Source organism: Alosa pseudoharengus, unplaced genomic scaffold (assembly GCF_046254945.1).
Source record: "Alosa pseudoharengus isolate Yale_2024_CS ecotype anadromous, Long Island Sound unplaced genomic scaffold, YU_APseudo_1.1 YU_APseudo_1.1_scf_5, whole genome shotgun sequence".
In the NCBI taxonomy this organism is placed as follows: Eukaryota; Metazoa; Chordata; class Actinopteri; order Clupeiformes; family Clupeidae; genus Alosa; species Alosa pseudoharengus.
Genome location: NW_027468837.1, coordinates 14,498,735 through 14,525,783, shown reverse-complemented (window position 1 = coordinate 14,525,783; position 27,049 = coordinate 14,498,735). Strand labels below are relative to the sequence as shown.

At 39.8% G+C, this 27,049-nt stretch overlaps 1 protein-coding gene across 1 annotated transcript; it reads right to left on the bottom strand.

Annotated features, from left to right (window-relative positions):
- Positions 1–5,605: 5,605 nt before the first annotated feature.
- Positions 5,606–26,020, bottom strand: LOC143104514 (inter-alpha-trypsin inhibitor heavy chain H3-like). Its single transcript, XM_076268616.1, has 22 exons — positions 25,864–26,020; positions 25,630–25,659; positions 25,430–25,453; positions 25,090–25,244; positions 24,715–24,819; positions 24,314–24,476; positions 24,111–24,221; positions 22,940–23,068; positions 22,716–22,832; positions 22,429–22,597; positions 22,126–22,251; positions 21,852–22,033; positions 21,241–21,426; positions 19,786–19,922; positions 18,496–18,656; positions 11,777–11,803; positions 11,645–11,692; positions 8,610–8,723; positions 6,705–6,906; positions 6,390–6,562; positions 5,969–6,080; positions 5,606–5,877 (listed from the first exon to the last, which is right to left on the bottom strand). Exons 1-22 carry the CDS (start codon positions 25,960–25,962, stop codon positions 5,748–5,750), a joined length of 2,700 nt encoding a protein of 899 aa, XP_076124731.1. The 5' UTR covers positions 25,963–26,020; the 3' UTR covers positions 5,606–5,747.
- Between the last annotated feature and the right edge of the window lie 1,029 nt (positions 26,021–27,049).

Genomic DNA, 27,049 nt, shown 5'->3' with positions numbered 1-27,049 from the left:
ATAGGGTCCAAAATAATCATTGCATGAACAGACAATTACACCCACATTATCAACAGCACAGCATCACTCTTTAAGGGGGCCTGAGGAGAACTAATCTGCAGTACATGCTAGCACATCCAATCACTGCAGCTTTATTTTTCAACAATATGTTGTTGTTCAAGAGGAATATTTTCATTATGGCATCATTAGTAACATTTATTCAATCTACAACCATGTACCCAATTAAGTTGGAACGCTGTGTAAAATGTAAATAAAAGCAGAATACTATGATTTACTAATCATATTAACCCTATATTTAATTAGATAGTAGAAAAACAACATATAAATTGCAGACATGTTACTGCTTTTTAGAAAATATATGTTCTTTTTGAATTTGATGCCAGCAGCACATCTCAAAAAAGTTGGGACCACTGTGTTGCCTCACCTCTTTTGTTAACAACAATCTGTAAATGTTTGAGAACTGAAGGACATATGGGCTTATATTTTGACAGTCTAAAACGCATGGTCACTGGCGAATACTTCCCTCCTTCTGGGGGATGCCTGGACTGTTGAAAAGAGACGGTATCCATCCCACATGGGAGGGTACTGTTCTCCCTTCAAGGAACATAGACAGTCACTTAACCGAGGCTAGTTCCTGACAAAGATTAGTCCAGGAAGCAGAGATAATGTCTTACACAGATCTCTGCCGTCCTACAGTCACCCAGGCATACAGGGCATACAAGGCCAAATAGAGAGCGTGTCTGTACCAAAACTGTCAACTCGTGCTCAACCCACTAGGGGAATTAATCATAGCAATCTTATTATGATAAAAACATCTTAAGCAAGGTTAAGCAAACTCCTCTAAAAACGCAACTTACGCTTGCTTTACTTAATATCCGATCACTGTCAAATAAGACTCCCTTGATTAATCAAATGATTACTGACAATCATGTAGATGTAATGTGCCTCACTGAAACCTGATGAATACCTTCCATTAAATGAGTATACACCTCCTACCATGTACCACGCCACACTGGCAGGGGAGGTGGAGTAGCTACAATTTATCACTCTAGTCTTCTCACATCTCCCAAGCTCACGCATAAGTTTAAATCTTTTGAAGTTCTAGTCCTCAATTTTGTACCTCCAGACTGGAAAACTAATCAGCCTGTAACCATGGTCACACTGTATAGACCCCCCACCCCTAAAGTGAATTCCTAGAGGAATTTTCTGATTTCCTCTCCACTTTAACTGTCCAAACAGAAAAAATACTTATTGGGTGATTTTAATATTTATATGGATAATGTGAACGATTGTCTCACAATTGCATTTCAATCCTTAATTGACAGTGTCGGTTTTTGCCAAAATGTTAGATCTAGTCTTGTCATATGGCATAAGCATAGAACAGTTAACAATCTTACCAATAACACCCCACCTTAACTGACCCCCATCTAATTACTTTTAAAATAACACTATGCAGTACCTAATTCAGCTGAATACTATAGTCGCGGCTAATCTGAAAAAACGAATGCAGACTTTTTAGAAAAAATTCCACTTAAGCTTGCCTCATTCCGGACTCATGAGGTATCAGAAGGCCCTTTCCTTAACTCAGCCGAGGTCGATTTGTTTACTGATAATGTGTTGAACTCATTACGCTCAACCCTAGACTCTGTAGCACCACTCATGAAATAAAATAAAATAAGAAAACAATTAAGACGTGCTCCGTGGTATACTACGCAGACTAAAACCCTCAAACAAAAAGCGCGTAAACTAGAACAAAAATGCAACACTAAAATGGAAATCTTTCGCCAAGCATGGAGAGATAGCCTTATCACTTACAAAAAAGCACTCACCAAGGTTAAATCAGCCTACTATTCCTCGCTGATTGAAGAAAATAAAAACAATACAAAATTTCTCTTTACCACAATCTCCCACCATAACAAAGTAACCCAATCTATCCCTATAAGCCTAAACAGTAATGACTTCATTAACTTTTTCAATTACAAAATTGAAACAATTAGAGATAATAACCAATCAGTTTCACCAAATATTCATACTCCATTACTGAATGATAGTGAAAACATAATAGAATCACAGATGAGATCTCAAACAACATTTAATTCATTTACACCTATCGACATATAGACCTCACTTCCACAATTTCCTCATCAAAATCTACAACTAGTCTACTAGACCCTATTCCTACCCACCTTCTTAAGACTGCTCTCCCTTTCCTGGATAATGCTTTGCTCCAGATTATAAATAATTCAATGCTATCAGGGCATGTACCACAGTCTTTATCTGTTATTAAGCCATCTTTATCTGGTATCTGTTATTAAGCCATCCCTCAAAAAACCTAGCCTTGACCCTAACAACCTGGCCAACTATAGGCCTATATCTAACCTCCCTTTCATGTCAAAAATACTTGAAAAATAGTGTCCAAACAAATTGGTGCCTTCTTACATATGAACAAATATATCAGTCTGGCTTCAGAGCTCACCACAGTACTGAATCAGCCTTAGTTAAAGTTTTTAATGACCCCCACATTGCTGCTGATAATGGATATATATCAATATTGGTCCTCCTGAACCTCACTGCCTTTGACACCCTAGACCATGACATACTACTTCATAGGCTTGATAGGCATTAAAGACTCAGCACTCGCTTGGTTTAGATCATACCTTTCTAACCGCCGACAATTTGTACAGGTCCACAATAAACCATCTACCAAGACTATGGTAAAATATGGAGTGCCTCAAGGCTCAGAACTAGGGCCCCTGTTATTTTCTCTGAAATTAGGAAACATGGCATTAATTCCATTTTTTATGCAGATGATACACAACTATACCTCTCCATAAAACCTGATGAATTAAACTAGCTAAACTTGACACATGTATAAGAGACATAAAGACATGGATGACAAACAATTTCCTGCTTTTTTGAACTCACTGTTCACAATGCGCTCTTAAAATAACAAACAACTCGCCATGGATTTCGGACCAGGGGCCCGTTGCACAAAACTAGGATAAGGGATTAAGCCGGGATATCTTGGTTATCCTGGCTCAATTTATCCGTGATCCAGTTGCACAAACGCGGGATAGGGGGCAGCAGGATATGTTATGGTATAAGTTACCATGGTATAAGTTACCATGGCGAATTATTCATTATACATTATTTCATCAGGAAGCTTCTCCAACACACATCCCCAACATACTTACAGCACACTACCCCCCGACCCCAATACACAGCACATTGTCTAATGACATATTGCACACTGCCCTCTCCCCACATACACAGCACACTATCCCATCTCCCTTGTCTTCCCCCCAACACACACACCAAGACCCCTGGCAGTTGGGTTAGCCCCTTGAGCCGTGGATCTGCCCAAGGTTTCTTCCTTGGTAAGGGAGTTTTTCCTTGCCCCAGTTGCTCTTGGGTGCTCCTTGTTGGTGCCCCCCCCAATCCCAATCCTCCCACACCTTTCTTTTTTTTTTTTTTTCAAATGTGTTTATTGGATTTTCTTTTTTTTTCTCCTTTCAAGGAACAAGAAGTTACAAATACAGTAAACATAAGAAACAAGCTACTAGACAAAAACATACATGAAATTAAAATTGAAAAAAAAAAAAAGAAAAAAAAAGTAAATAATAATAATGAGACATAAAATGAATACAAATAAATGAAACACTCAAAACCAAATGGCACGCTCATTGGTACATCAGCAAGGAGTATTTAGACAGTGGGTATCCCAGCGATTGTACAGGGGTAATGATTGTATGGTCAATTTAGAGCCCTAAGAAATTGAGGGCCCTTAACAAAGTCCAAAAAGGAAGTCCACATTTCTTCAAACAGAGCATATTTTCCTTTCAGTGAATATGTTATTTTTTCCATGGCTATAACTTGTACAATGTCCTCTAGCCAGCTTTTGGTAGTCGGCCTCTGTATAGACTTCCAACATTTTGCAATAGTCCGCCTGGCTTGTAGTAGGCTTAGGGTAACCATCTTTCTGTTAGCTCGGCTGAGATTATTGTCCTTTGGTAAGAGTCCCAAAACGCACATTCTTGGGCACATAGGAAGAATCACCTCTCACGAATTTGAGAGTGTCTCAACAACCTCATTCCAAAATTCTTGTACTTTTGAACAGGACCATATCCATATATAGGAATATTACCATTGAAATGATTCAAAACCTCTGGAGTGATATACAGCCTCATTGACCAGTTATACTGTAATAATCTGAACCCCCCCCCCCCCCCCCCCCCCCCCCCCCCCCCCCCCAATAAATGCACAAATAGGCTGACACCAGACATAATTTCACTGCATTTCTTACATCCAGTAACTATATGCATGTGACAATAAACTTCCTTGTATCCTTGTTCTTAATCATGTTTTTCACTCCATGATGCCATTCCATTTTAGCACCCTGCCTGACTCATACTGTTCTAATATATGCAGAATGCTGTTTTGAATTGGTTTCCTGAAATATTTGAGGTCTTCCCCCAAAAAGACATTGTATTGGGCCCGAGTTCGGCGGTGATATAGGTAGCAGGAAGCTATTAAGGCGGGAACTCTAAAATGGGTGAGATCTCTCCGGTGAAGTGAAATTGAATAAACCAACGTCATGCAACCAGTGTTACATTTTGATCTATCTATCTACAGTTAAGAACAAAATTGAAGTATGAATAATTTTGTTCTGAACTGTATCTTTTATTAATTAACTTTGGCTTGACTCTGCCCACTTTGTGCGTCTGACTTTGCTCTGGCCACAAAAACGCTGTCAAACTCGCACCCATTGTCTGGATGGCTAGACTACATATGTGATCAAAACCTGCACATTATTCAGCATTAATTTTGCCTTTCCAAATGTGCAAGCTGCCGTTGCTATAGTCACTAATGCACCCCCATACCATAATAGATCCTCACTTTTGAACTGTGCTCCAATAACAAGTTTGATGGTCCCTCTCCTCTTTAGCCTGGATGATGCAGTGTCCATGATTTCCGAAATTAATTACACATTTTAATAAATAAAACCACTGGACAGTTCTTCACTTTGATAAGCTCAGGCCCAGTTAAGATGGAGGCATTTCATGGATCATGTCTAAATATGGTATCTTCTTTACACAATAGAACATCAAACTGTGTTATGGGCCATGATTTTATTTACAGAAACTGGTCTATTTTTTAATATTGTGTCATCTGAGGTGCAAAAGGCCATTCAATATTGCTTTTCAGTCCTGTCCCTTGTTTCCAATGATTTCTCTGGATTGTCAAAAATTCTTTCAATGATAAAATGTACCATAGAAAATACAATTCCAAAATGCAATTTCATGTTGAGAAGCATTACTCTTATATTGTTGCATTATTTGCCCACTCAGGTGTTCACAGAATGATAAATGCCTTGGCATCTTTACTTCTGAGAGACTCTTTGGGATGCTCTACTGGTCTAATTTCACTGCATTTCTTACTTCCAGTAACTATATGCATGTGACAATAAACTTCCTTGTATCCTTGTATCCTTGTATCCCTTTGTTGCCCCTTTTTTTTTAAACGTGTTGCTGGCATCAAATTGTCAAACATTCTCAGATTCAACATTTTATATGTTGTTGGTGTCTTTTTTGCAACCAAATATGAGTTTATGAGATGTACAGTTTTTATTTACATTACACAGTGTCCCAACTTTTTTTGGAATCAGGATTGTATGAAGATGCAAACAAAACAGGTTTTTCTCCATCTCTATTTTCAAAATACTTTTTGCTGCTATGTAATATCTTCAACTAAAAGAGGCTGGACATCACATAGTCCTCATGGCTCCCATCGATGAGTCCAGTTCCATTGTTGTGTACAAACCAGCAGGGCACTTTCTCTCCGTTCTTCACATCTCTACGGAAGTCTCTCTGCCAGCCTCTGAGGAGACAGAAGTATTTAGGAAATGGTAACACTTAACAGCTTCTGTTTTAGTTTCCCTGAACATATTAAATGGAAGATGTTTGTTTACCTAGTCACAGTCAGTTTGTGTCCTTTAACATCCATTGTGGCATCAGGCTTTTCAGGGTCTTCTCCTGGGTGGAGGTTGCTCACTTCAAACTGTACACCGTGATAAAACTGGCCTGTAGGGTTACATAAACAACAAGGGCAACGGATGCTATAAATTACTGTATAGGCTGACATTACAGTGAGAAGAAAATCTACACACTCATATTTCAGACTGTATCGCATAAAATGTATAATATAATATTAGCGCTGAGAAATTATAGCTATTGTCATCTAGCTAGTTCATGTGGTTAGTCTCCAGGGTGGTACATGTATTTCAATTTACATCCACAAGTTTTCTTAAAAAATAAAACACATATACATTTATGAAACGTCTATTCGATCAAAACAAACTCAGAGATGCTGGAGGGCAGCTGCTGTCTTACCCAGCAGTCCGTGGACCCTGGGGGAGAGCAGGTGGCTGTCTATGGTGTAGAACCCCAAGTAGTCCTGGTGGTACGGGTGCTTCTTCCACACCTTGTGCAGAATGATGACAAACTTCACAGAGTCTTTCAGAGTCACCGTCAGACTACGATCCTTTGTGATCTGCAGATCCATGCTGTGGTCAAATGTTCACATCACTTGTAGAAACAGACTACATTTACATAATAATTATAGAATATTGTGTCTACATGACGTTGCCAAAAGAATTGTGTCAGAGTGTTGTGTTAAAGACTGAAACAGTCAATAGGCCTACTCACATTTCATTTTTAGCTAAGGTTGTTTTCGACCAGTCAAACTGCGTCGTTTTCTTGTTCAAGAACACTGTGATCCCATCTGTGCTCACCACCAGTTTTATGCCCAGTGTCTGATGAACAATCCCAAAACGACCAAAGTATGTGTTCAATTTGCTCCCAGGGTCAACTTTCTTATCCCCAATGGTTTGGCCATTCACCACAATGCCTGTGAATATAATTAAACCAAATACCTTTATTTAGGGACTCTTGGCTCAACGACTTCTTGGCTATTGTTAGATTGTTACGAGCAATTTTCTAAAGAAGTGGGTTCCAGGGAGCAACCAAAAGATGACATCGCCCCCAAGTCAATTCTATTCAAAGGGTTTACCCCAAAACCCTGATCAAAAGATCCCTGAACCACACCCTCAAAGGAGTCCTGTGACTACTGCTATAAAACTCCACAGATATAGCATCCACAAACCACAATCCACAAAAGCATTTTACGCCACCAAAATAGGCTCTAAACTTCAAGTCACTGGCGAGTTCTGACGACAAACGGACATAAACAAATTGCTACAAACAAACGTAGCACCCTGCTACAGGTTTTCCACTCCACATCAGCAAACAAACACTGTCCTAAAACAGCGACAAAACAGCCAAAATGGTCACAGATTGATGACCCCCAAATGCTGTATCAAAGCTGCAAAGTAGTACAAAACCAGCAGACTTCATATAAGTGGATTAACAAACTTCCTGCCATTAGCAATCTCATTAGTCTAGCACACCAACAAAAACCATCAACTAGCCAACACCAAGTTACAAACAAAATAAGCTACACAAACAAAACCAAGTTACTCGCACACAAAGCTCCCCCGGACGAGTCCCCAATTGTTACAAGGCGGGAGGTCACAGCTCGAATTTGTCTAGGGGTTAAACTAAACTGAAGCCTCCCAGCAACGCAACATAAAACAAACCACACAAAGGACCTAACTGCTTCCTACACGCTAGCCCTGCTTGTGGTGCACAGACATGGATGTAGGTCCTAACTGTGTGTGAATGTGATGAGACAGGAGCTTCAGAGAGCGATCAACATACCTGTGGCATACATCCTCCTCTTTACGCTGTGGAACAGCGCAAGTTCTTTGATGGTTATACTGTACGTTCCAACATTTTATTTTCCAAAAGGTGGTGTAACATCCAAAAACAGAGGTCCATAATGTCCAAAGGCCACAGGGTAGACAGATGTGGCTACCAAACAGAGGCCATGTACTTCTAGAAGGCCGCATACCAATTGACTCTGTCTCATTCTCTGGATTGTTAGGACAGGTGTGCTTTTACCCAATTAGCCACAGGTAGTGACATCACTGAAGCCCCGCCTGTAAGTCAGTGCTATCCCTACCATGAGACCCTAACCCAGGGGTGGGCAAACTTTTTGGCTCAAGGGCCACATTGTTTTTTGAAAATTGGCCGGCGGGCCGCACAACAACACCCCACACAAGCCAGCTGGAACCTGCGGCTCTCTCTCCCTCTCGTGAGTGCAGGCGCGTTCCCAATTAAATGGATCGCACGTTCACGTTAGATCTGCTGCAAAGGAGATAACTAAGAGTTAACTTAGTTTAACATGATGTTATCTCTATTTAACATGATGTTTTGACATTTACATTATAAACGTTCTCTAAGGAGAGTGAAAAGGAGTCGACCAACGTCGTCTCTATCGCAGGAAAAAAATAGCAAGCAGCCTGATAACCAAATGAAAGTGCTTGGCGGGCCGAATCCGGCCCGCGGGCCGCAGTTTGCCCAGCCCTGCCCTAACCTATCCTTACATCGATCATTGAAAGTATCTGTTCACTCAATATTTTGATCAATGAATTTGTTGTTACTGTATATATGTATTTCATATATGCATGCTCTATTCAAAGTTGTCCTTACCCAGCACAGGATCGCTTACTAGGTTGAAAATGGTTCCAGGCCTCTCATCAATATTAAAACACAGCGCATCATTCATCTCTGGCACCTCAATAATGAAATGAGGGTCTCCATCCACTGCAAAATAATATTGACTTAAACTTAATTCTGTCACAGCCAGATGTCTATGATGTTCACAATATACTTCTACAGTACATATTTATTCAATCATATCGTCTTTTTCAAACTCTTTTCATTCTCTGCATAGACTAATGGAAAAATAAACTGAATGGTCTTCCCAGGGCTCAATGATGCAATAGATATGGTCACTTTTCTTTAACAAGTCTTTTTAATAACGTCAATGCTGAAAAATAAATATATTTTTCTATATATATATACTCTGTATATATTGTTCTACAGTGATATATTTCATGTATTTATTTTAGGTGACAGTTGACAAGTAGTAGGTGCACCTCTAACTGAGCTTGCCCCTCCTATACCAATTGATCGTCATTAGATCAAGTACAATCACAAATCTGAAAAAGTTGGGACGTTGTGTAAAATGCAAATAAAAACAGAGTGTGATAATACAAGTCTTGTAAACCCATATTTAGCAGCAAAAAAGACATAGACAACATATCAAATGTTGAAAATGATTTTTTTTTAATTATTTCATGGAAAATATATGAGTATTTTGAATTTCATGTCAGCAACATGTTTTTAAAAAAAGTTGGGACAGGGAATGTTTACTACTGTGCTGCTTCACCTCTTCATTTAACACGAGTCTGTAAATGTTTAGGAACTGTGAAGACTAGTTGCTAGAGTTTTGAGAATTAAATGTTGTCCTATTTCTGCCCGATATAGGATTTCAGTTGCTCAACAGTATAAGGTTTTCAATCATGTTTTTCATTCCATGATGCACCTAATTTGACAGGTCTAGACTGCAAACAGGCAATTTTAGCACCTGGACTCCTCTTCTTTGGAGAAATACTGTTCAAATATGTGCAGAATTCAATTTGTCATTGTTTTCCTGAAATATTCAAGGTCTTCCCTGGAAAAAAGCCTTGCCTGGATGGCAGTATATGTTGTTCAAAATCTGTATACATCATTCAGAATTGATTGTGCCTTGCCAGATGTACAAGATGCCCATGCTGTAGGCACTAATTCACCTCCACACCATAATAGATCATGTTGCTGGTATCAAATTCAAAATTAACATATATTTTCCATGAAATAGTAACATTTCTTTTTTTTTTTTTTTTCTTTTTCGCATGTCCAAATTTCCATCAAGGATTCCCGGGACACTGTAAGACCGGGGTACACGAAACTTGGTGGGCATGTAACCCCAGATTGATAGCATGGAACCTCCTTTTTTCGTTTTGATCTGTAGCCCCCCCGCTGGACTGGACCCCCCGAAAGGAGGGTAGGGCAGACACAGTTTTCTGTGAATATCTCGAGAACCATAGGGTTTAGGAGGACCATTTTTTTTGTATGTTGATCTCAAAGGGCCATGTCAACCCATTCCATAACCACTCATTTCATGTATAGCGCCACCTAGTTAAACACAAAAAAGTAAAAATGAGGTGTTGTAATTGGTATCTGTGACCTAACATAGTCAAAACTGCACGGAATTAGAAGTGTAGGATGATTATTACACCCCCTGAATGCACGCCAAGTTTCATAGAATTCCGTTCATGGGGGGCCACACAATAGATTAATTTATGTTACTATACACCAACTGGCCTGTAGGTGGCCGGAGACAGTTTTCTGTGAATATCTCGAGAACCGTAGGGCCTAGGAGGTCCACCTTTTTTTGTATGTTGGTCTTAAGGGGGCATGTCAACCTATCCCATTACCACTTATTTCATGTATAGCGCCACCTAGTTAAAAATTAAAAAGCAAAACATTAGGTGTTTTCATCACAATATCTCTGGCTGACATGGTCAAAACTGCACGAAATTGAAAGTGTAGGATCATTATGACACCCTCCGAATGCATGCTAAGTTTCGTGGACTTTCGTTCATTGGGGGCCTTACAATAAAATAATTTATGTGTACATTTAGTGACCGTACACCAACAAGGATTCCCGGGACACTGAAAGACCGGGGTACACGAAACTTGGTGGGCATGTAACCCCACATGGATAGCATGGAACCATCGCTTTTCGTTTTGATCTGTAGCCCCCCCGCTGGACTGGACCCCCCGAAAGGAGGGTAGGGCAGACAGAGTTCTCTGTGAATATCTTGAGAACCGTAGGGCCTAGGATGACCAATTTTTTGCGTATGTTTGCCTCCAGGGGTCATGTAAACCCATTCCATATGCATACATATGCATAAACAGATACACACGCACACACATACATTCACAGTAATCCTACGTATGACACATACTCACACAGTAGACATATACGCATGCATGCACATGCACACACACAGGCACATAAACAGGCAAACACACAAGCACATGCACATGCACGCACACACACCCACCCACACACCCACATAAACATAAACATGTACACGCACACATGCACACAATTCAAGAATTTCTCAGAATTATGAACAGGCAAGATGGGGGTGGGGTTGTATAAAATGTATATTACATGTGAAATATATGAACTAATCATGTTTTGGTACTTGTTGTCTAGCAGATACCAGTGAGAATTGAGTGTGCATAATGCAATTCAGTGAGACAGTTAGAATCATATATGCCTTTCAGCGTGACTTATTTTTGTGGAAAACATGTGCTGGACTGGGCGGCGGTCATATTTTGTACCGCTCTGCGGTACATCTAGTTACATTCTGTTTTTATTCACATTTTACACAATGTCCCAACTCTGATTTGGGGTTGTACTACCTAGGTTAGATAGTTAGGTCAGTAGCACCTCTCTTCTTTGTTCTGCCCTGATGAAAGCCATTTTGGCCGAAACAAGTTGGCACGATTTTATCTGTTCTATCACAAACTAGCCTATTAACGCTTTTTTAATATGAAGAGCGCCTTGAATCCAACTTTTTTTGCATCATGTCATAAAACCCTTCAAAGGACATACAAAGACTTACCATAATAAGTTGGAGGAGCAGGGTGATGATACTGGACCCGCCTAATATCTTGAAAACAACATAGTTTTAGTCATGCCTTATTTGAATCAAGAATATTGCTTAACTGTGCAAATTCATGCAGCTGTTTCCTACCTTGATCTTGAGGCCTTCCTCTCTGTTCTGTTTGACAACACAAAACATATCTGGTTAGATTACTTCAAGTGTTTTGTCATACAGATCATTCTCTATCATGATACCAATAATAACGGTCAGGGTGGTGTCCAGGCTTATGACGACCTGGTACACACCACAATAGTAGCACATACCATAGGTAACTATCTAGGTGTTTACATCCCTAACACTACCCAATAGATGTATGGATACCTTAATCCTGGGGGTCAAACCCATATTAGGCAGTGGGCCGGATTTGTTGGAATGACGCCCCGTGGGCGCCATCATTGTCATGGTCATTATCAATTTTCTGCATGGGTATCAGAGTGTTGTTTGATGATATACTCCTTTTACTCACTTATGTAAGTACAGTAAGTACAAATCATGTACTGCTGATGTAACAGTGATGATTTAGTTTCTTCCACTTGCACTCATTTCTTACACACTGGTAATAGCTATGTCAAACAGTTGGTTGAGTACTGGCCTCTAGTGGTCATACACGTAAAACTGCGTGACTTTCCTCATAGTTGGAGGATTAGAGCCAGTGGTAAGTTGTGTGTAAACAGAACTCCCACATAATTAGATTTCATTACTAAACGTTCTAAATCAACACCAATGGTTTCAAGGTGTTATGCACTTCCTTTGCCAATGTAACCTGTGTATTTTTTGTAGTGTTAGAAGACATTTTACGTCGAAGTTTCAAATCACACGTGTGGATAGCTAATATTTCTTCTCCCTCTCATTTTAGCATACTGTGTTAAAATCCATGCTGCTGCCTTGCTACGGAATCCCAAAGTGTTATCTCTCATGCCAGGTCAATAAATGACCAACTGGTCCCACGTCTCCTTGCCATTTCTTGGGAAAACACAACGCAGACAAGTAGAGGGGGTTACAATGGTGCCGTAAGAGTGTAACGCAGGCGAACTGAGCTACCGTGCTAGTTGCCCGTGTAAATCCCCACAGCCCTAACCTTAAGAACGCTTCTAACCGTTGAGTTGGGAGCCTGGGCTTTTAGCTTAGTGGTTAGAGCATTCGACTCCCATGCCGGTGTGTGTTGAGGTGTCGGATTCGAGAGCCGTGAGCGGCGGACGATGTACGACCTCAGTTACACTGACATAGTCTTTCACTCTTGAAATACACTATTTCCATGTCAGTTCTTTCGGCCTTTTACAGAGGATGATTTGTAGTAGTGCTAGGTTTAATGAATTTATCATATCATAGATATTGCTTATTATTACACGGCTCTTCATAATGCTGCAGAATGCTCCATTCACTTGAATGGGCCTTCCCAACGTTCGGCGGTCTGCTAATTCTGAATAACAGACCGTTGCTAAGTATAACAGACCGCTGTCAAGGAAAATGGGCTTTGTGCTTCTATTTCACGTCTTTCATATTACTGTGCAAGTAGTCCGGCCACTTTAGAATACTCTGTTGCTAAGCTACGCGAGTTGACCTGCAGATACCTCCGCTTCGCGTCGGGGTCCGGTCCGCCCTGTCGGGACCTATTTCCCGACAATGACCGGCGTTCTATACATTATCCCTTAATTACACATTGTTGAAGACAACTGGATGTGAATATCTTTTTTTTTCTTTTTGTTTTTCTAATTTCCTCCTCCTACCTAAATATAAAACCTGCTGGCGGGCCTGATCTGGCCCCCGGGCCTTATGTTTGACACCCTTGCCTTAATCAGACTTCCCCAAATGTGTATTTCAACCAGGAGGTAATGTTTCTGGTTGCGTTTGCTTGTTTTCGTCTGTCTGTGTGCAAGATTACGCAATAACTACTGGCTCAATGTCCATAAAACTGGGTCGAAAAGTGTAGCATAGCCAAATACCGACCCAAAAAATTTTGTTGCAGATCCATCATCTAACTCTTGCATCACCTCAATGAATGTAGTTTCACTTTCACTTTGATGCATAGCATTATGGAATCCACAGTTTTGTTTTTGTTTTAATGGGCTCCCCCAGAGTCACAAAGTATTAAGGTATATTTGACCTTGCTGTTGTAAATACTTCTCACAGCTTGAGCCTTTCCTCCCTGGGCACATAGCAACAGGGAAAGCAACACAGGAAAACAATCTCCAAAGAGCCATATCTACTGACCAGGTAATGTTTCACAATTCTCACGAGATGTCACCGGGGCGCTCAATGGGCCAATGGTAAGGCTGGTTCTCTGTCTGTAGGGCGAATCTCCCTAATTACAAGGTTGTTTACCATCAAAATGATTTTGAAGTTGTTATATTAAAGGCATCCTATGCAAGTTTTTTTACTGTAATATAACAGCTTCTAAGTCGTTTTGATAGTTAATGAACGTGTAATAGGGAGAATCGTGCGCCATCTACAGCCCAAGCTTAGCCAGCTACGGAGAACCAGACTTGATACTTCGCTGTCCCCGACTTGGAGAATCAAGAATTGCTTTACGACAATTGTGCAATAGCCTACTATTTAAATCGTGCAGTATTACCTTGTCAGTCGACATGGCTCTTCGTAAGAGTGGTATTGTGTAAAATACATAGGCTAGGCCTACTCCCAACTGCAGGTTGCCCAGTAGCACACAAAAAACCCCTAAACTGCAGGATACCTTTAATGGTGTTTGTAATAGGCCCTCTAGTGTCCAAGCCAAAGGATTGCATTTTTTCATATACAGTCTTACCCTTAAGACTGAGTGCTTTCAGAGTTGAAAGAGTTGAGTTCAGAGTCTCAAATGTGTCAATGTCGTGGAATAAAAGAAAATGCAATGGTGTAATGACCTCAATTCATAAGCTGCATGTATATCAATGCAGCAGTATAATGTAGGGAAAATCACAGTGTAGAATCTAAATGTAGATTGCCTAAAGATGATGTACTTCTTGTGAGTTTGAATAGTATTTTTTTTTTTTGGCAGTAACAACCAATGTTATCTGGAAAAGGTTACCTGATTACGGTAATACTGTCTTAAAAATATGTTCAATGAACCCTCCCAATTTGATCTGGTGGCATTCTTCTTCTTCTTCACCTTTATTTATTCAGGGGGGTCAGTTGAGAGCAAGCTCTCTTTTCCAATGATGCCCTGATTACATACACAATATACAACAACGATATAAAGCAACAATCATAGTTCACACATACAAACTGTCTGCACAACACCGGTAATAAGGTTTCTTAAACATTCCAAGGAAACCAAAGTTTCCAATTTCAGCGCATGTTGTAAATCATTCAATTTTTTGGCAGCATAAAATTCAAAAGCTGTTTTTCCTAATTCCGTTCTAACATGAGGGACAGTCAAGGTTAGGACATTTTGTGAACGAGTGCGCAGATTGCAAGATCTAATGGAAACCAAACTAGTCAAATATTGAGGTAACATACCAAGTATAGCTTTATAAATAAAAATCATGCAATGTTGCTCTCTTCTTGTAGGTAATGATGGCATTCCAACCTTTTCATATAAAACACAGTGATGAGTTCTAAACCCATCACCAGTGATAAAGCGAAGTGCAGAATGATAAATTGCATTGAGGGGTTTCAGTGCGGAAGAGGAAGCATGCATGTAGATAACATCACCATAATCCACAACAGATAAGAACGTGGACTGAACAAGTTGTTTTCTACAATTTAAAGTAAAATAAGCTCTATTCCGGTAAAGAAAGGATAATTTACCTTTCAGTTTTCTTATTAGTTCGGCGATGTGATACTTGAAAGACAACACATTATCTATCCAAATACCCAAATATTTATAATTTAAAACTCTTTCAATCGAAGTTCCGTATATTTTATATATTTTATATTCTGGGCAATTGAATAGATGATAGTGTCGTCAGCGAATACATGAATCTTACTTTCAACAATCCCAGAGCTAAAATCATTAATAAAAAAATAAAAAAATAAAATAGGGCCTAAAATAGAACCCTGTGGCACACCTTTAGTAATACTCAGGAAATGTGATTGATGACCATCCGCAACCACAGCTTGAACTCTATCCGTTAGATAGTCCTTGAACCAATTACATGACCGATCATCAAAACCTATAATTTTAAGGCGTTTTAAGTAACCTATGGTCCACAGTATCAAAGGCTTTTGATAGATCAATAAAAAGAGCAGCACAGACCATCTTGTTATCTAAGGCGTGAACAATGTCATTTACAACTTTAGTGGTAGCTGACACAGTGCTGTGTCCCGATCTGTAACCTGACTGATATGTATTTAAAATATTAAATGTAGATAAAAACTCTTTTATCTGTTTGTTCACCAGCTTCTCTAGAATTTTTGCCAAACAAGGAAGTTTCGAGATAGGACGGTAATTATTCAAGTCTTCTACAGAACCTCCTTTGTGCAAAGGAAGAATGAAAGCTGTTTTCCACACCGTAGGGATACTATTAGTCAATAAATTGAGATTGAATATATGCGTCATCGCTTCACAAATAATAGGGGCAGCTAAAAGTAATAATTTTGGATCCAATTTATCAGCACCTGTGGATTTCTTAGGATCTATAGCACACAAAGCCTCTAGGACTTCAGGACCAAAGAATGGTCTAAAGGAGAACCTATCAGGCCTAGAATTAATTTGGTCTACAGGGCCGTCACAGACTGGATCAGAAGGTGACGAACCAGATGCCTCAGAGATATTACCTACTGTGCTCATTAAAGGCATCACATTGCTTGTATTTATCAGAAATCTTGGAAGAGTTCCATACCACTTCACCAGGTAATGATGAAGTTGGGCCTTTTGACAATGTCTTGACCGTTTTCCAAAATTTTGCTGGATTACCATTACAATTTGAAATTGCTGACAGATAATAAGAGAATTTGGCCTTACGAATCGTAGCAAGACACTGGTTACGTAACAGGTGAAAATCCTTCCAGTCAGAGCTCAAGCCAGAAGCACGTGCTTTCTTCCAGGATAAATCTCTAACTCGTATCATCTCAGAGATGTCAGATGAGAACCAAGGGTTCATTTTATTTTTAACCGTAAACTTCTTAAAAGGGGCATGCTTGTCCACTACCAAATTAAAAATTTCAATAAAATGGTCGAGAGCAATGTGGGGATCAAGATAATTAGTAGAAGAATGAGAAATATTACTGCGATACAGGTCATGCAGAAAGGCTTGCTCAGAGAAATTTCTAAAATTCCTTTTGGTAATTATACAGGGTTTAGATTTCAGCTGCCTAGCATCCCTTATACTGGCAATGGGGCAGTGGTCACTGAAATCAAGAGGAAAAACACCACTAGCTTTGAACTTATGAGGTCTGTTTGTTAAAAAAAGGTCCAGTAGAGAACCTCGCTCTAAGTCATGAATATTAGGTCTTGTTGGAGTGGTGATCAACTGTGTCAAATTCATATCATTACACAAATCTTTCAGGCTATTAGAAGCATCGGTTAAGAAATCCAAGTTCAAATCACCTAATAATAACATTTCAGATCTTTCATGAGAGGCCAAGAGGTTGAATAACTCAGCAATGGCACAGGACTTTGCAGCAGGTGGGCGATAGGCCCCAATCAGAAAAACACTATCAAAATTGGATTTATTCGTCAGGTTAACATTCAACGTAAGGCACTCAAAACTCTTAGGCCTAGAAATAGAACTGACAACAGAAACAGAAAGGTGTTCCTTGGCATATATTGAGACTCCACCCCCAGAGGAGCCAACTCTATCAGTCCTAAAAACATTGTAACCATCAATAGCAATATAACGTCACTCACACGATCAGTCAACCAGGTTTCAGAAAAAACAAAGATATCAGCATTTGTAAGTTGTGCACAAACCTTAATGTAATCAAGCGTTGATGTGAGACTACGAACATTCATGTGAATGACGCCCAATCCCTTTTGTTTATTCAAAGTGAAATCTGTTTGAGACTCCAAATTTACTGGCACCTGGGATAGACCAGACCTTAAATTACAGAAGGTATTAGACTTAATTAAAGAAATAAGGTTATTCCTAATCACCTCCCTATCTTTTTGCAGAGGTAAAAAGGGTCTAACGGAAACAATAGGCACAATGGGGTACTCAGTTGGTATAGAGTTAACAGGTAAAAGTGACCAGCAGGGGGCATCAGAGAGATCGATCTGTGCCGTACTGCCGGGGGACACGCTGGGAGTGGCTACATCAAATGTGAAGGCCAGCGGATGCCGGCAGCGGGGAGAATAAGGCGTACTGATGGTTGGGAGATCATGAGCAAGACCCTCAATACAGGAAAACGGTGCCTGTTTATCTTTAACGGGAAATTGACCCAAAAGAGGATCGTGCTGAAGCAATAGTCAAGCACGATTATTAGACATAAATTGAGTGTAATTGGACACTAGGTTTTTGACCCCTTTCTTGTTTGGATGCAATCCATCACCTCTATAAAGGTCTATGTAGGTCCAAAAGGAGTCGAAGTTACTGATATAATTATATCCCGCAGCTACACAAAAATTCTGCATCCAGAGATGCAAACCAAGAAGACGACTGAAGCGATCAACGCCTCTTAAGACAGGGATTGGTCCAGACAAGAAACAGCGTTTCCCCAAACCCTCCATAGTCACGCATAATGTCTCGATATCCTGGTGTAACTTTTCAGATTTTCCGACCATAACATCATTCATTCCACCATGTATTATTATAGTGCATACTGAGGGATGTCTTTTAATAAGTGTTGGGCATATAGGTCTCAGTTGAATGGCATTGGTGAAGTGCACTTTTAGTTACATTGATTTATCCGTATAATTCTTTCACATTTTTTACCTTCGGTGAGTTTGTCTGCGATCATTACATCGTATGGATTTTCCTTATCCTCTGGCTTTGTGACCACCATGGATGTGAGGGGAGTGACAAAGTTGTACTTGAGGGAAAGGTCCAGAGCCTCTGCAGTAGCATTGGCCCTTTCCTCTGGTGAACCTTTATCTCTGAAAGTATAAAGTTCTTTTTCAGTACAGGCTATTCAGCCAGCTTAAAAAAATAATAATAATGATGGAAAGTAGGCTAGGTCAATTGTTTAGATATAGCCAGCAGTCAAATCAATGGTTACCCTGTCTATGCTGAATTACTGGCTAAGCAGGTGTGGACTAGTAATTGGAGACCTGGGAAAACTAAGTTGCTGCTGGATGTGGTGTTGGTGTGCGGCTAGTGCGTGGCAATTTTTCCTCAAAGATTCTAATCCCAATGCTCCAATACAGAAACAAGGACACTATGCTGTAGGAGATACCATCCTCTGTGAGGTTCTGACTCACTGTGGTCATAAAAGATCCCATGGTGTGTGTGTAGTGAGTATTCTGGCGCATAATGAATTCTGTACATCACCCGGGTGGGTGCTACACAGTGGTTAGTGAGGTTCCCCTTTCACTGTAAAAGTGCCTTGAAAAGCACTATAATGCTGTGTGTTGTTGTACAGTATATGTGTAGGGGAAACAAAAGCACTATAATGCTGTGTGTTGTTGTACAGTATGTATGTAGGGGAAACAAAACCAAAATTGAAGTGTAGCACCTGACAGACCCTCAGAAGGATACAGCTTTATTCTTTTCCTAGAGAAGGATCGTCTCCTTTTTTTGTGTGTTTTCCTCAGTTGTATGTGTAGTATTTTCTTTATGTTTTATCTTTAATTAAAACTCTATCCTTTCATTAAAGCTGTATACTTGTTTAAATTCTGTTACCAGAGTGTGGAGTTGTACATGCAATGGCATGTAAGAGAACCTCTCAGTGTGACTCTACAAACACTAGTAAACACTATACGCTGTGTAAAACTCAATTCACACAGTGATTCCACCATTCCTGTTATCAGTGCAGTTTATTACACCAATGAAATAACTAGCCCACCCCTTCTGAGGACCTGTCTGCTTCACATGTAAGGAACAGATAACCAGTAATTAATTAAAAAGAAAATTAAAAAGTATGTTAAAGCATGAAAATGTGAATTGGTGTGCTGGTGCGTGTGTGATGTGTGTGTACTGTGTAGTAGTAGTCACCGTGTTTCAGAATCAATTTTAGAGAGAGGCAGCCAATAAAAAACTAACAACATAATTGCAAGGTTCACTGACTTCTTTTCCATGAGCTGCTCAATAGTGAGGTAGGCCCACAGACGTTCTGTGAAGTCCCCAAAGATGTATTCCTTCTCTGGGAATGTATCATCCCACTCCTGGGCAGTTGCTTTGCCCTGTAGCATATAGTCATCCAGCTGTGAAAGTTGATATGAATCGATAGTTATAGTGAGCACTGAGCAGTTAATTAATCAATGCAAATGTCTTTGAGAATGTGGCAGTTTTCATGTTCATTTTTTTAATTTCCTTACAGTGATTTTTTTTTTCTTTTTACAATTTCATTACACTGATATACAGCCTGGAAGCCAGCCAGAATTTAACCCTGCCCACAAAAGTTGAGGTCGGGAAATTCGGTCTGGACTTGCTCCATTAACAATATTCTATGCCCATATAAAAATCAGCCGATCAATGAAATCATCTGGACGGGCTTTATACAATGATGGACAGATGATGCAATGGTGCCTATTTATTCACGTGACATGAGCATGCTTTGGTTGATTTTGTTTACAGCAAAAAGCTTGTCGCTAGAGAAACCAGATGAGGATGTCGCTATCGCGTCTGTTGTACAAGATATTGACTGCGCAAAAACTAAAAAACGAACAGAAAACATCGATTAAAGGATAATTCCGGTGTGATTTTGACCTACAGTGTAAAGTGTGTTGAAACATGATACCGAGTGTGAACGTATGTTTCATAGCTCACCTCGGCTTGTCCCCTGCACTCAGAAATCTGGCGCTAGTTAGCCAATGCTACCAACAGTGTTTCGTTGTGGTGCCTCGGGCATCGGCCTAGCCATGCAAATAAATCACTGTTTTACACCATTTACGAGGCTCAAAGTAGCTCCATACTTCATTGGTAGACTTCCGAGGGCCTTGTCATTTAAAACGAGACTTGGAGAACTTTGAAAAAGCACTGTTAGTTTATTTACAAGACAATTTATACAGACAGTACCTTGAGGAATTTTACCATTCAACGCCATCTTGAATTTAGTCACGATAAGTCGAGTGACGAGTACGAACGAACAGGTATGATAAGGGATCAGATTCCAAAAATAATTCTGTGGAAATGCATGGATTCCAGTTGCTGCTACTGGAAGCAACTGAATCCATGCATTTCCACTGAATTATTTTTGGAATCTGATCCCTTATCATAGCTGTTCGTTCGTACTTAGAAGAATGTTTTGGCTGTTGTCCCTCACGGTAAGCTATTTTGTTGCTCTGATTGGTTAGGTCTATCCAATTGTGTGCAGAGGCATTTTTCCCCTGTATCGATTGAAACCCCATAATCACGTCCCAATGCTCTAGTATGAATAGAATTGAGTTGGATACATCCGGCTAACATTGATATGAAACAACTCCCCAAAAACAGGAGAGTTCACTTGTAGTATCTCTAGACCTGAGAAAAAATAGAATGTTTAGGATGTGATGTCATGAGAGAAGGAAAACAACGCCTCACCCCTTGTCCTGACACTTCTATGAGAAAGTTGTCCAAGTCGTATTCAGTCAGTTGTCCTGCCACAATAATCTCTGAGCCGTTGAAGAGCTGCTTAAAGTGGCTGTTTGTCAAAGAGTTCACTGCATTGTCTGGATATTTGAAGTGCACATCAGACAGAAGAGGGCTGGCCACCTCATCATAAAATCCCTGGGAGAGAGAGCTTTAGGTCAGGATGAGTTTAGCTGTATAATCCTTTATTGAACTTATTACCAACCATTATCATTGTCTTGCCAAAATAAAACAGGAGTGACTGTTTTGTGTTCTTTTTGTGTTCTTTCTTGAGGTCTTCCGAAAGAGACTAATGGTAACGTAGCATAGCAGGAAATGAGCTGGGCTTGCATGCAGAAGCCTGAAAAGTTGTGGATTCAATTCCCGGCGTCCACCGTTATGCCTTTGAGCAAGGCACTTAACCCCACGTTGCTCCGGGGACAATGGCCCTATATATATATATAGTTGGCATATGTAAGTTGCTTTGGATAGAAGCATCTGATAAATTAATAAATGTAAATGTACATGTAAAATATAGTGATGACCAGTAATGACAAGCTTTTTGGGGTTTCAGTGCAATTCACCTGCAGCTGCACAGCCGCATCTGATGCCTCATAGATCCTGCGGGCCAGTCCGTCATTCTGCTTTGCCATGGAATCCAGAAAGCCGTAGTCCAGGTCGTAACCGAAGCCCAGAGAGAAGAGGGAGAAACTCCCATTGATGGCATCTTGGACGTTCTGTTGGATCGTCATTCGATTGGTCTCTCCTTTTCTCAGAGGAAATATAGTGATTGCAGAGATTCCTGCCTGTTTGACCTTCTGTAACTGTATTGGTATATATTCAGGAAAAGAAGTATACCTTTGGTGGGATTCCCATCTGTCAATAGTATGATCATAGTCACACTCTTTTCTGGAAGTAGCTTATTTTCTGCTTCAGTCTTAATCATCTTCACTGCTGTGAGGAGGCCGTCATTAACATTGGTCCCTTAAAGGAGAAACATTTAGGCTACATGAATGATCATTACAAATTAATTTAACAAAGCGATAATTTCCACCTTGTGTACTGTACCGAGTTCATTTTTAAAGAAACTCAAAAAAATCTGGATCCGGATGCAGGAATTTACCTACATTTCTGTACTGACCCAATACAAGCAAGACTCACATCCTCGTTGGTGGATTCCTTTCACAAATTCTTTTGCTGCCATCACATTTTCTTCTGTGGCCCTGGTCAGAGATGGCCTCCAGGACTCAACAATGCTATCAAACAGGACCAGTCCAAAGTAGTCATCCTCATGCAGATCACTCAGGATTGTCAGCAACGCTTCTCGTGTCTGGGAAGGATAAAACATAGACCAGATTCAAGGAATGAAATCTGCCGATTTCTTCAGCTCAAATTGGAGAGTGAACCATCTCTTATTGACAGGCAGATCTATTTTTATTTTTTTTTACCTGCACGATTTTCCGGCCCGCCATGGAGGTGCTGATGTCAATCACAAACACGACATTCTTGGGCACTCGTACTAAGCCCATAGGTGCAAAATAATGGACAAAGTAGCCATTAACTATCTGTAACAGACAAGCCGCGTTTTATGTAGCGTATCCTCCTTAGGTGCCTATGATCACTGAATTAGAACTACTACAATTAAAAGTCAATTATAGGTTTCTTTTCTTGCCTGAATGTCCCCAATGCTTTCAGCACGGTTCACATCATACTTTATGAAGAAGTCCCCATCGATCAGAGTGCCGTCACAGTCAGGGCATTTCCTCTGCTGGTCCAGTGTTGGACTGAAGGACACATGAGCCTGGTAAGGGTCAGATAGGATTGGAAGCAGAAACTCTTTAGCAATGTTTCATTCATTTCAAAAATTTCTTTTATGTCTTAAAGTCCCGGTAAGCCAAAATTGGAAACTTGTTTTGGAAACCTTGTATAGGTTAGAAAACAAGTTCTGAAAATATGTGCGAAGACTGTAAACTGTGTGGTTCTGAATTATGGACTTAGACCATTAAAGTCATGGAGTGTTTACCATGCCTTATCCTAGATCTGTTTTCCATGGAAGCCAGAATTTTGAAGATACTATAAATCAAAATTTGAGATTTGATTGACATAACAAATTGAATAGGGTAGAAAACTACAAACACCTACATTCTGGAGTAGATGCATAGTAGATGCATTGCAGATGGAGCACAAGATGCATTTTGTACGCTAATTACAGGTGTTTTCACAAATTAGCTCATCTGTGTGTCTGAAGAGTTGTGCTAATTATAATCAGCTGGTTTAGAGAATGGATGGAACTATTGGTGCCTTCATGACATCTATATTCGTAAATTCCGACCTCTGACTGAGGAAAAATGACCTGAATGCGAAGTCGGGTTGGATTTTACGCTCGGAGATTCACACAGAAATCTTGTGCATAGACTTGGTGTCAAAATTCAAAAGACCTCCATTGCAACAACATAACAAGAGGCGAACCTCACTCTCATTACAAATAGGCAAGGTATTTTATCATTAAATGAAAATTACAAATAAACATTTGCCTGAGAGGCAGTTCTAACTTATTTATATGTTCTCTGTAAAGACAACACAAAAACGCAATCATGTTACTGCAGGATATATTTTGTTTTTCGAGCTGATCTCATGAACACATTTTTTGGCTGTAGCCTATATGTAGAAGGACAGTTGAGTTGTGGCTTCAGCGCAGTCAGAAAACCTGCCTTTACTTTTGGTATACAGGGACTTTAAACCTGAATTGAATGTTCACAACACAGGAAAAATGCAAATATTTCAGAAGCATTAAGGTATTATGATAAGGTAGGAAATCTCTGTATTGACTTGTTTTTGGCCACCTTTTTGTCAGTGACAGTTTTCTCCACAAGGGGCAGTAGTTCATTGGTGAGAAATGTCCCATAAGCATCCAGGAAGGCAATTCCTTGAGGCTCGTAGATATCGGCCACAATCTAACAATAAGGCATGTGACAAATATTGATCTATTATTTCAAATAACCATCATCGAAAGATGTTTATACAATGGCAGTGAGATTGGTACTACCTCAAAATGCTGGACTAGTTGTTTTGGTTTGACACGAGTCATTATCTCGTAGTTTCCCAGGCGACGCTTCAGCAATTCCTCATACGTCAGTGTAAATATAACCGGACTAAGGGCTGCAATGTTCACTGAAACCGAGAATTTCTCCATCTTTCTGCCTGATGCCCTAGCAGAAACATACACACACATGAAAGTGATAAAATTTACTCCACTGAGAATTTCAACAATTTTCTACCTCAGCCCTAGCCGAAAGACAGACACAAACACACACACACACACACACACACACACACACACACACACACACACACACTCCGACATATTAACAAACAGTTGTGACTGTGAGAGTCAAAGATACACCCACAACACTTCACAACTCCACACCTACATCTAAACCAGCTTACTTGACCAGTCCAGCGGTCTGTCCTGAAGACACGGCCTTTTCATACTGCTTCTTGGCCTTCTCCTTCTCCTTCACTGCACCCACATAGGTCTTCCCCTCAATTTCCCTAAAATGAATAATGAGACAAGCTCAAAAATAGAGGAAATATTAATGAAATAGTACTGTGGAAATCAACAGGAATTTATTAAATTATTTATTTAGTAGATGCATCACTGATTATACTGTACTTTAATGTGTAAATAAATAAGTCTTAATAAATAAATAAGACATTTATTTCAGAATGCATCTATTATTTTTAGTGGGCTATATTGTGGTAAACAGAGAATGTTTTGATATTGCGAACTACCAAAGAGGATAAGTGTAAATGGCAACTGACATGCTGAAGTTGGTGATGAAAGCTGTCTTTGGGAGTTCCACCTCGAAGAATATTTCCTTAGAAGAGTTGCCTTTATTCAGAGCTTTGGTGGTCATGACTGTATGAGCAAATCGAGACGCCACCTTGCAGTCCAACCTCACACTCTGAATTTCAACCTGTTCCGAACCACAAGTTTTTGTTAGTCCGTTTTTGGAGAGTTAAACCCTGTGTGTGTGTGTGTGTGTGTGTGTGTGTGTGTGTGTGTGTGTGTGTGTGTGTGTGTGTGTGGCACAGTACAAACACCAGAAAGGGGGCCAAAATCAACAGCGACAACATTTAAAATGGTTTGACAAACACTTACCTCTGGATCATTTATACTCCGCTTCTGTAATAAAAGAAGTGATAATACAGGTCAAACTGATTTTATTCTACAGGTTTAGCATTATTGTTTAAAAAGTCTGATAACCTCACTTCACAAAAATATACCCTAGCATAAAAACATGGCTTTCAAAAGTACCCATATGCAGAAAATTAAGTGTTGCATCGTTAACTTAATAGTACCTCAATATGTTTGATAGTGCCAGTCGTCATCTAAAAAATAAAACAGAATAGGACTGAATAATGAACAATGCTAATTACAATACCAAGATTGTACCTGAGAGTAGTTAACAGCATATTCATTGTATTTATAGGATTTCTTTCTTCTGAGATTATACTTAAATTCCTTTTTTCTGTTCGGGTGAGCCTGATACAAGTGGTGCACATGATGTAAAATAGCTGTATTTAGGTACTTACCAGCACCTCTGAGTCCCTAGAGATAACCAGAGCGCCATAAGTACTGACCCATGAACCTACACAGACCCAGAGCAGCAGCACAGTCCGGACTACAGACATGATTCAGCCTGAGCTCAACACTCACTGACTGCACAGCACTACTTCACTGCAGTCTGATAAACCAACTGAGAGGAGTAAAGGTCAGTAACACTACATGCATTCACCACTCAAAACCCTGCCTTCTATGATATTCTATGATAGCCTTCAGTGGCGGCAAAACATTGAGTCATGCCTGAATCCAATATTTGAATCCAAATATGGGTGGAACCAGGGTCCAGGGGCATGCTTTCCCAGAAGAAAACTTTGATAAATAACCCCTGGCGAATTTTGTGGCAACTAATGGACAAATTTACTGCAGTGAATGGCTTTCATTGGTAGATGACTGTAGGTCTTACACAAGCTGCAGAGGAGGATTTCAGATTTTTACCATGGTGATGAATCAGTGATTGGTTAAACAGACCGAGGGGAAATGACTCGTTGTCGTTAATGAGTTGAGTTATTGTACATTTAAAAGCCTAAATTATAGGACCTGAGGCTATTTTTAGAGATATTTTATACCTTAACTTTTAACCTCTTATCTCGGTCATTATAAGGACCTCCTTTACATGCTACATCTTCTTTTATATTTTGGTTTTTGATGTGATAATGCATATTTCTTATATCAGGCTTTATAAAACACATTGCGTCTTATAATTGCTTTTATGTAAGTTTTGAATGTATCTCACCATAGAAAGCATGAAAGGATAAATATTTTTGTTCATAGGGGGGTTGTCTGGAATGATGATTGGGATGTTCTACGGCTAAGGAATTTGCAAAAATATATAGACTGAAATAAATACTTTACTCATTATAGATTGTTTTATTCAAGTATTGTCAATGAAACAACGTTCATAGCTGGTACCTTGATGCCTGCTACAAGTGAGTCAGCAGTTGGCAGTCGGCAGTGACACATAATTATGTCAGCCAGCTACCTAATGTGACTTGGTCAGACTACAGTGTGGGAGGAAAGTATGTTTACGAATTAAAATGTTGAACGCCTGAAGACAACAATTAATGTCTTGGATAAAAAGTCCAGCAGAAGGAAAAACTGTCAAATGTGAAAATTACATTGTGTAGGTATAAGCAAATAAGCAACCTATTTCTTATC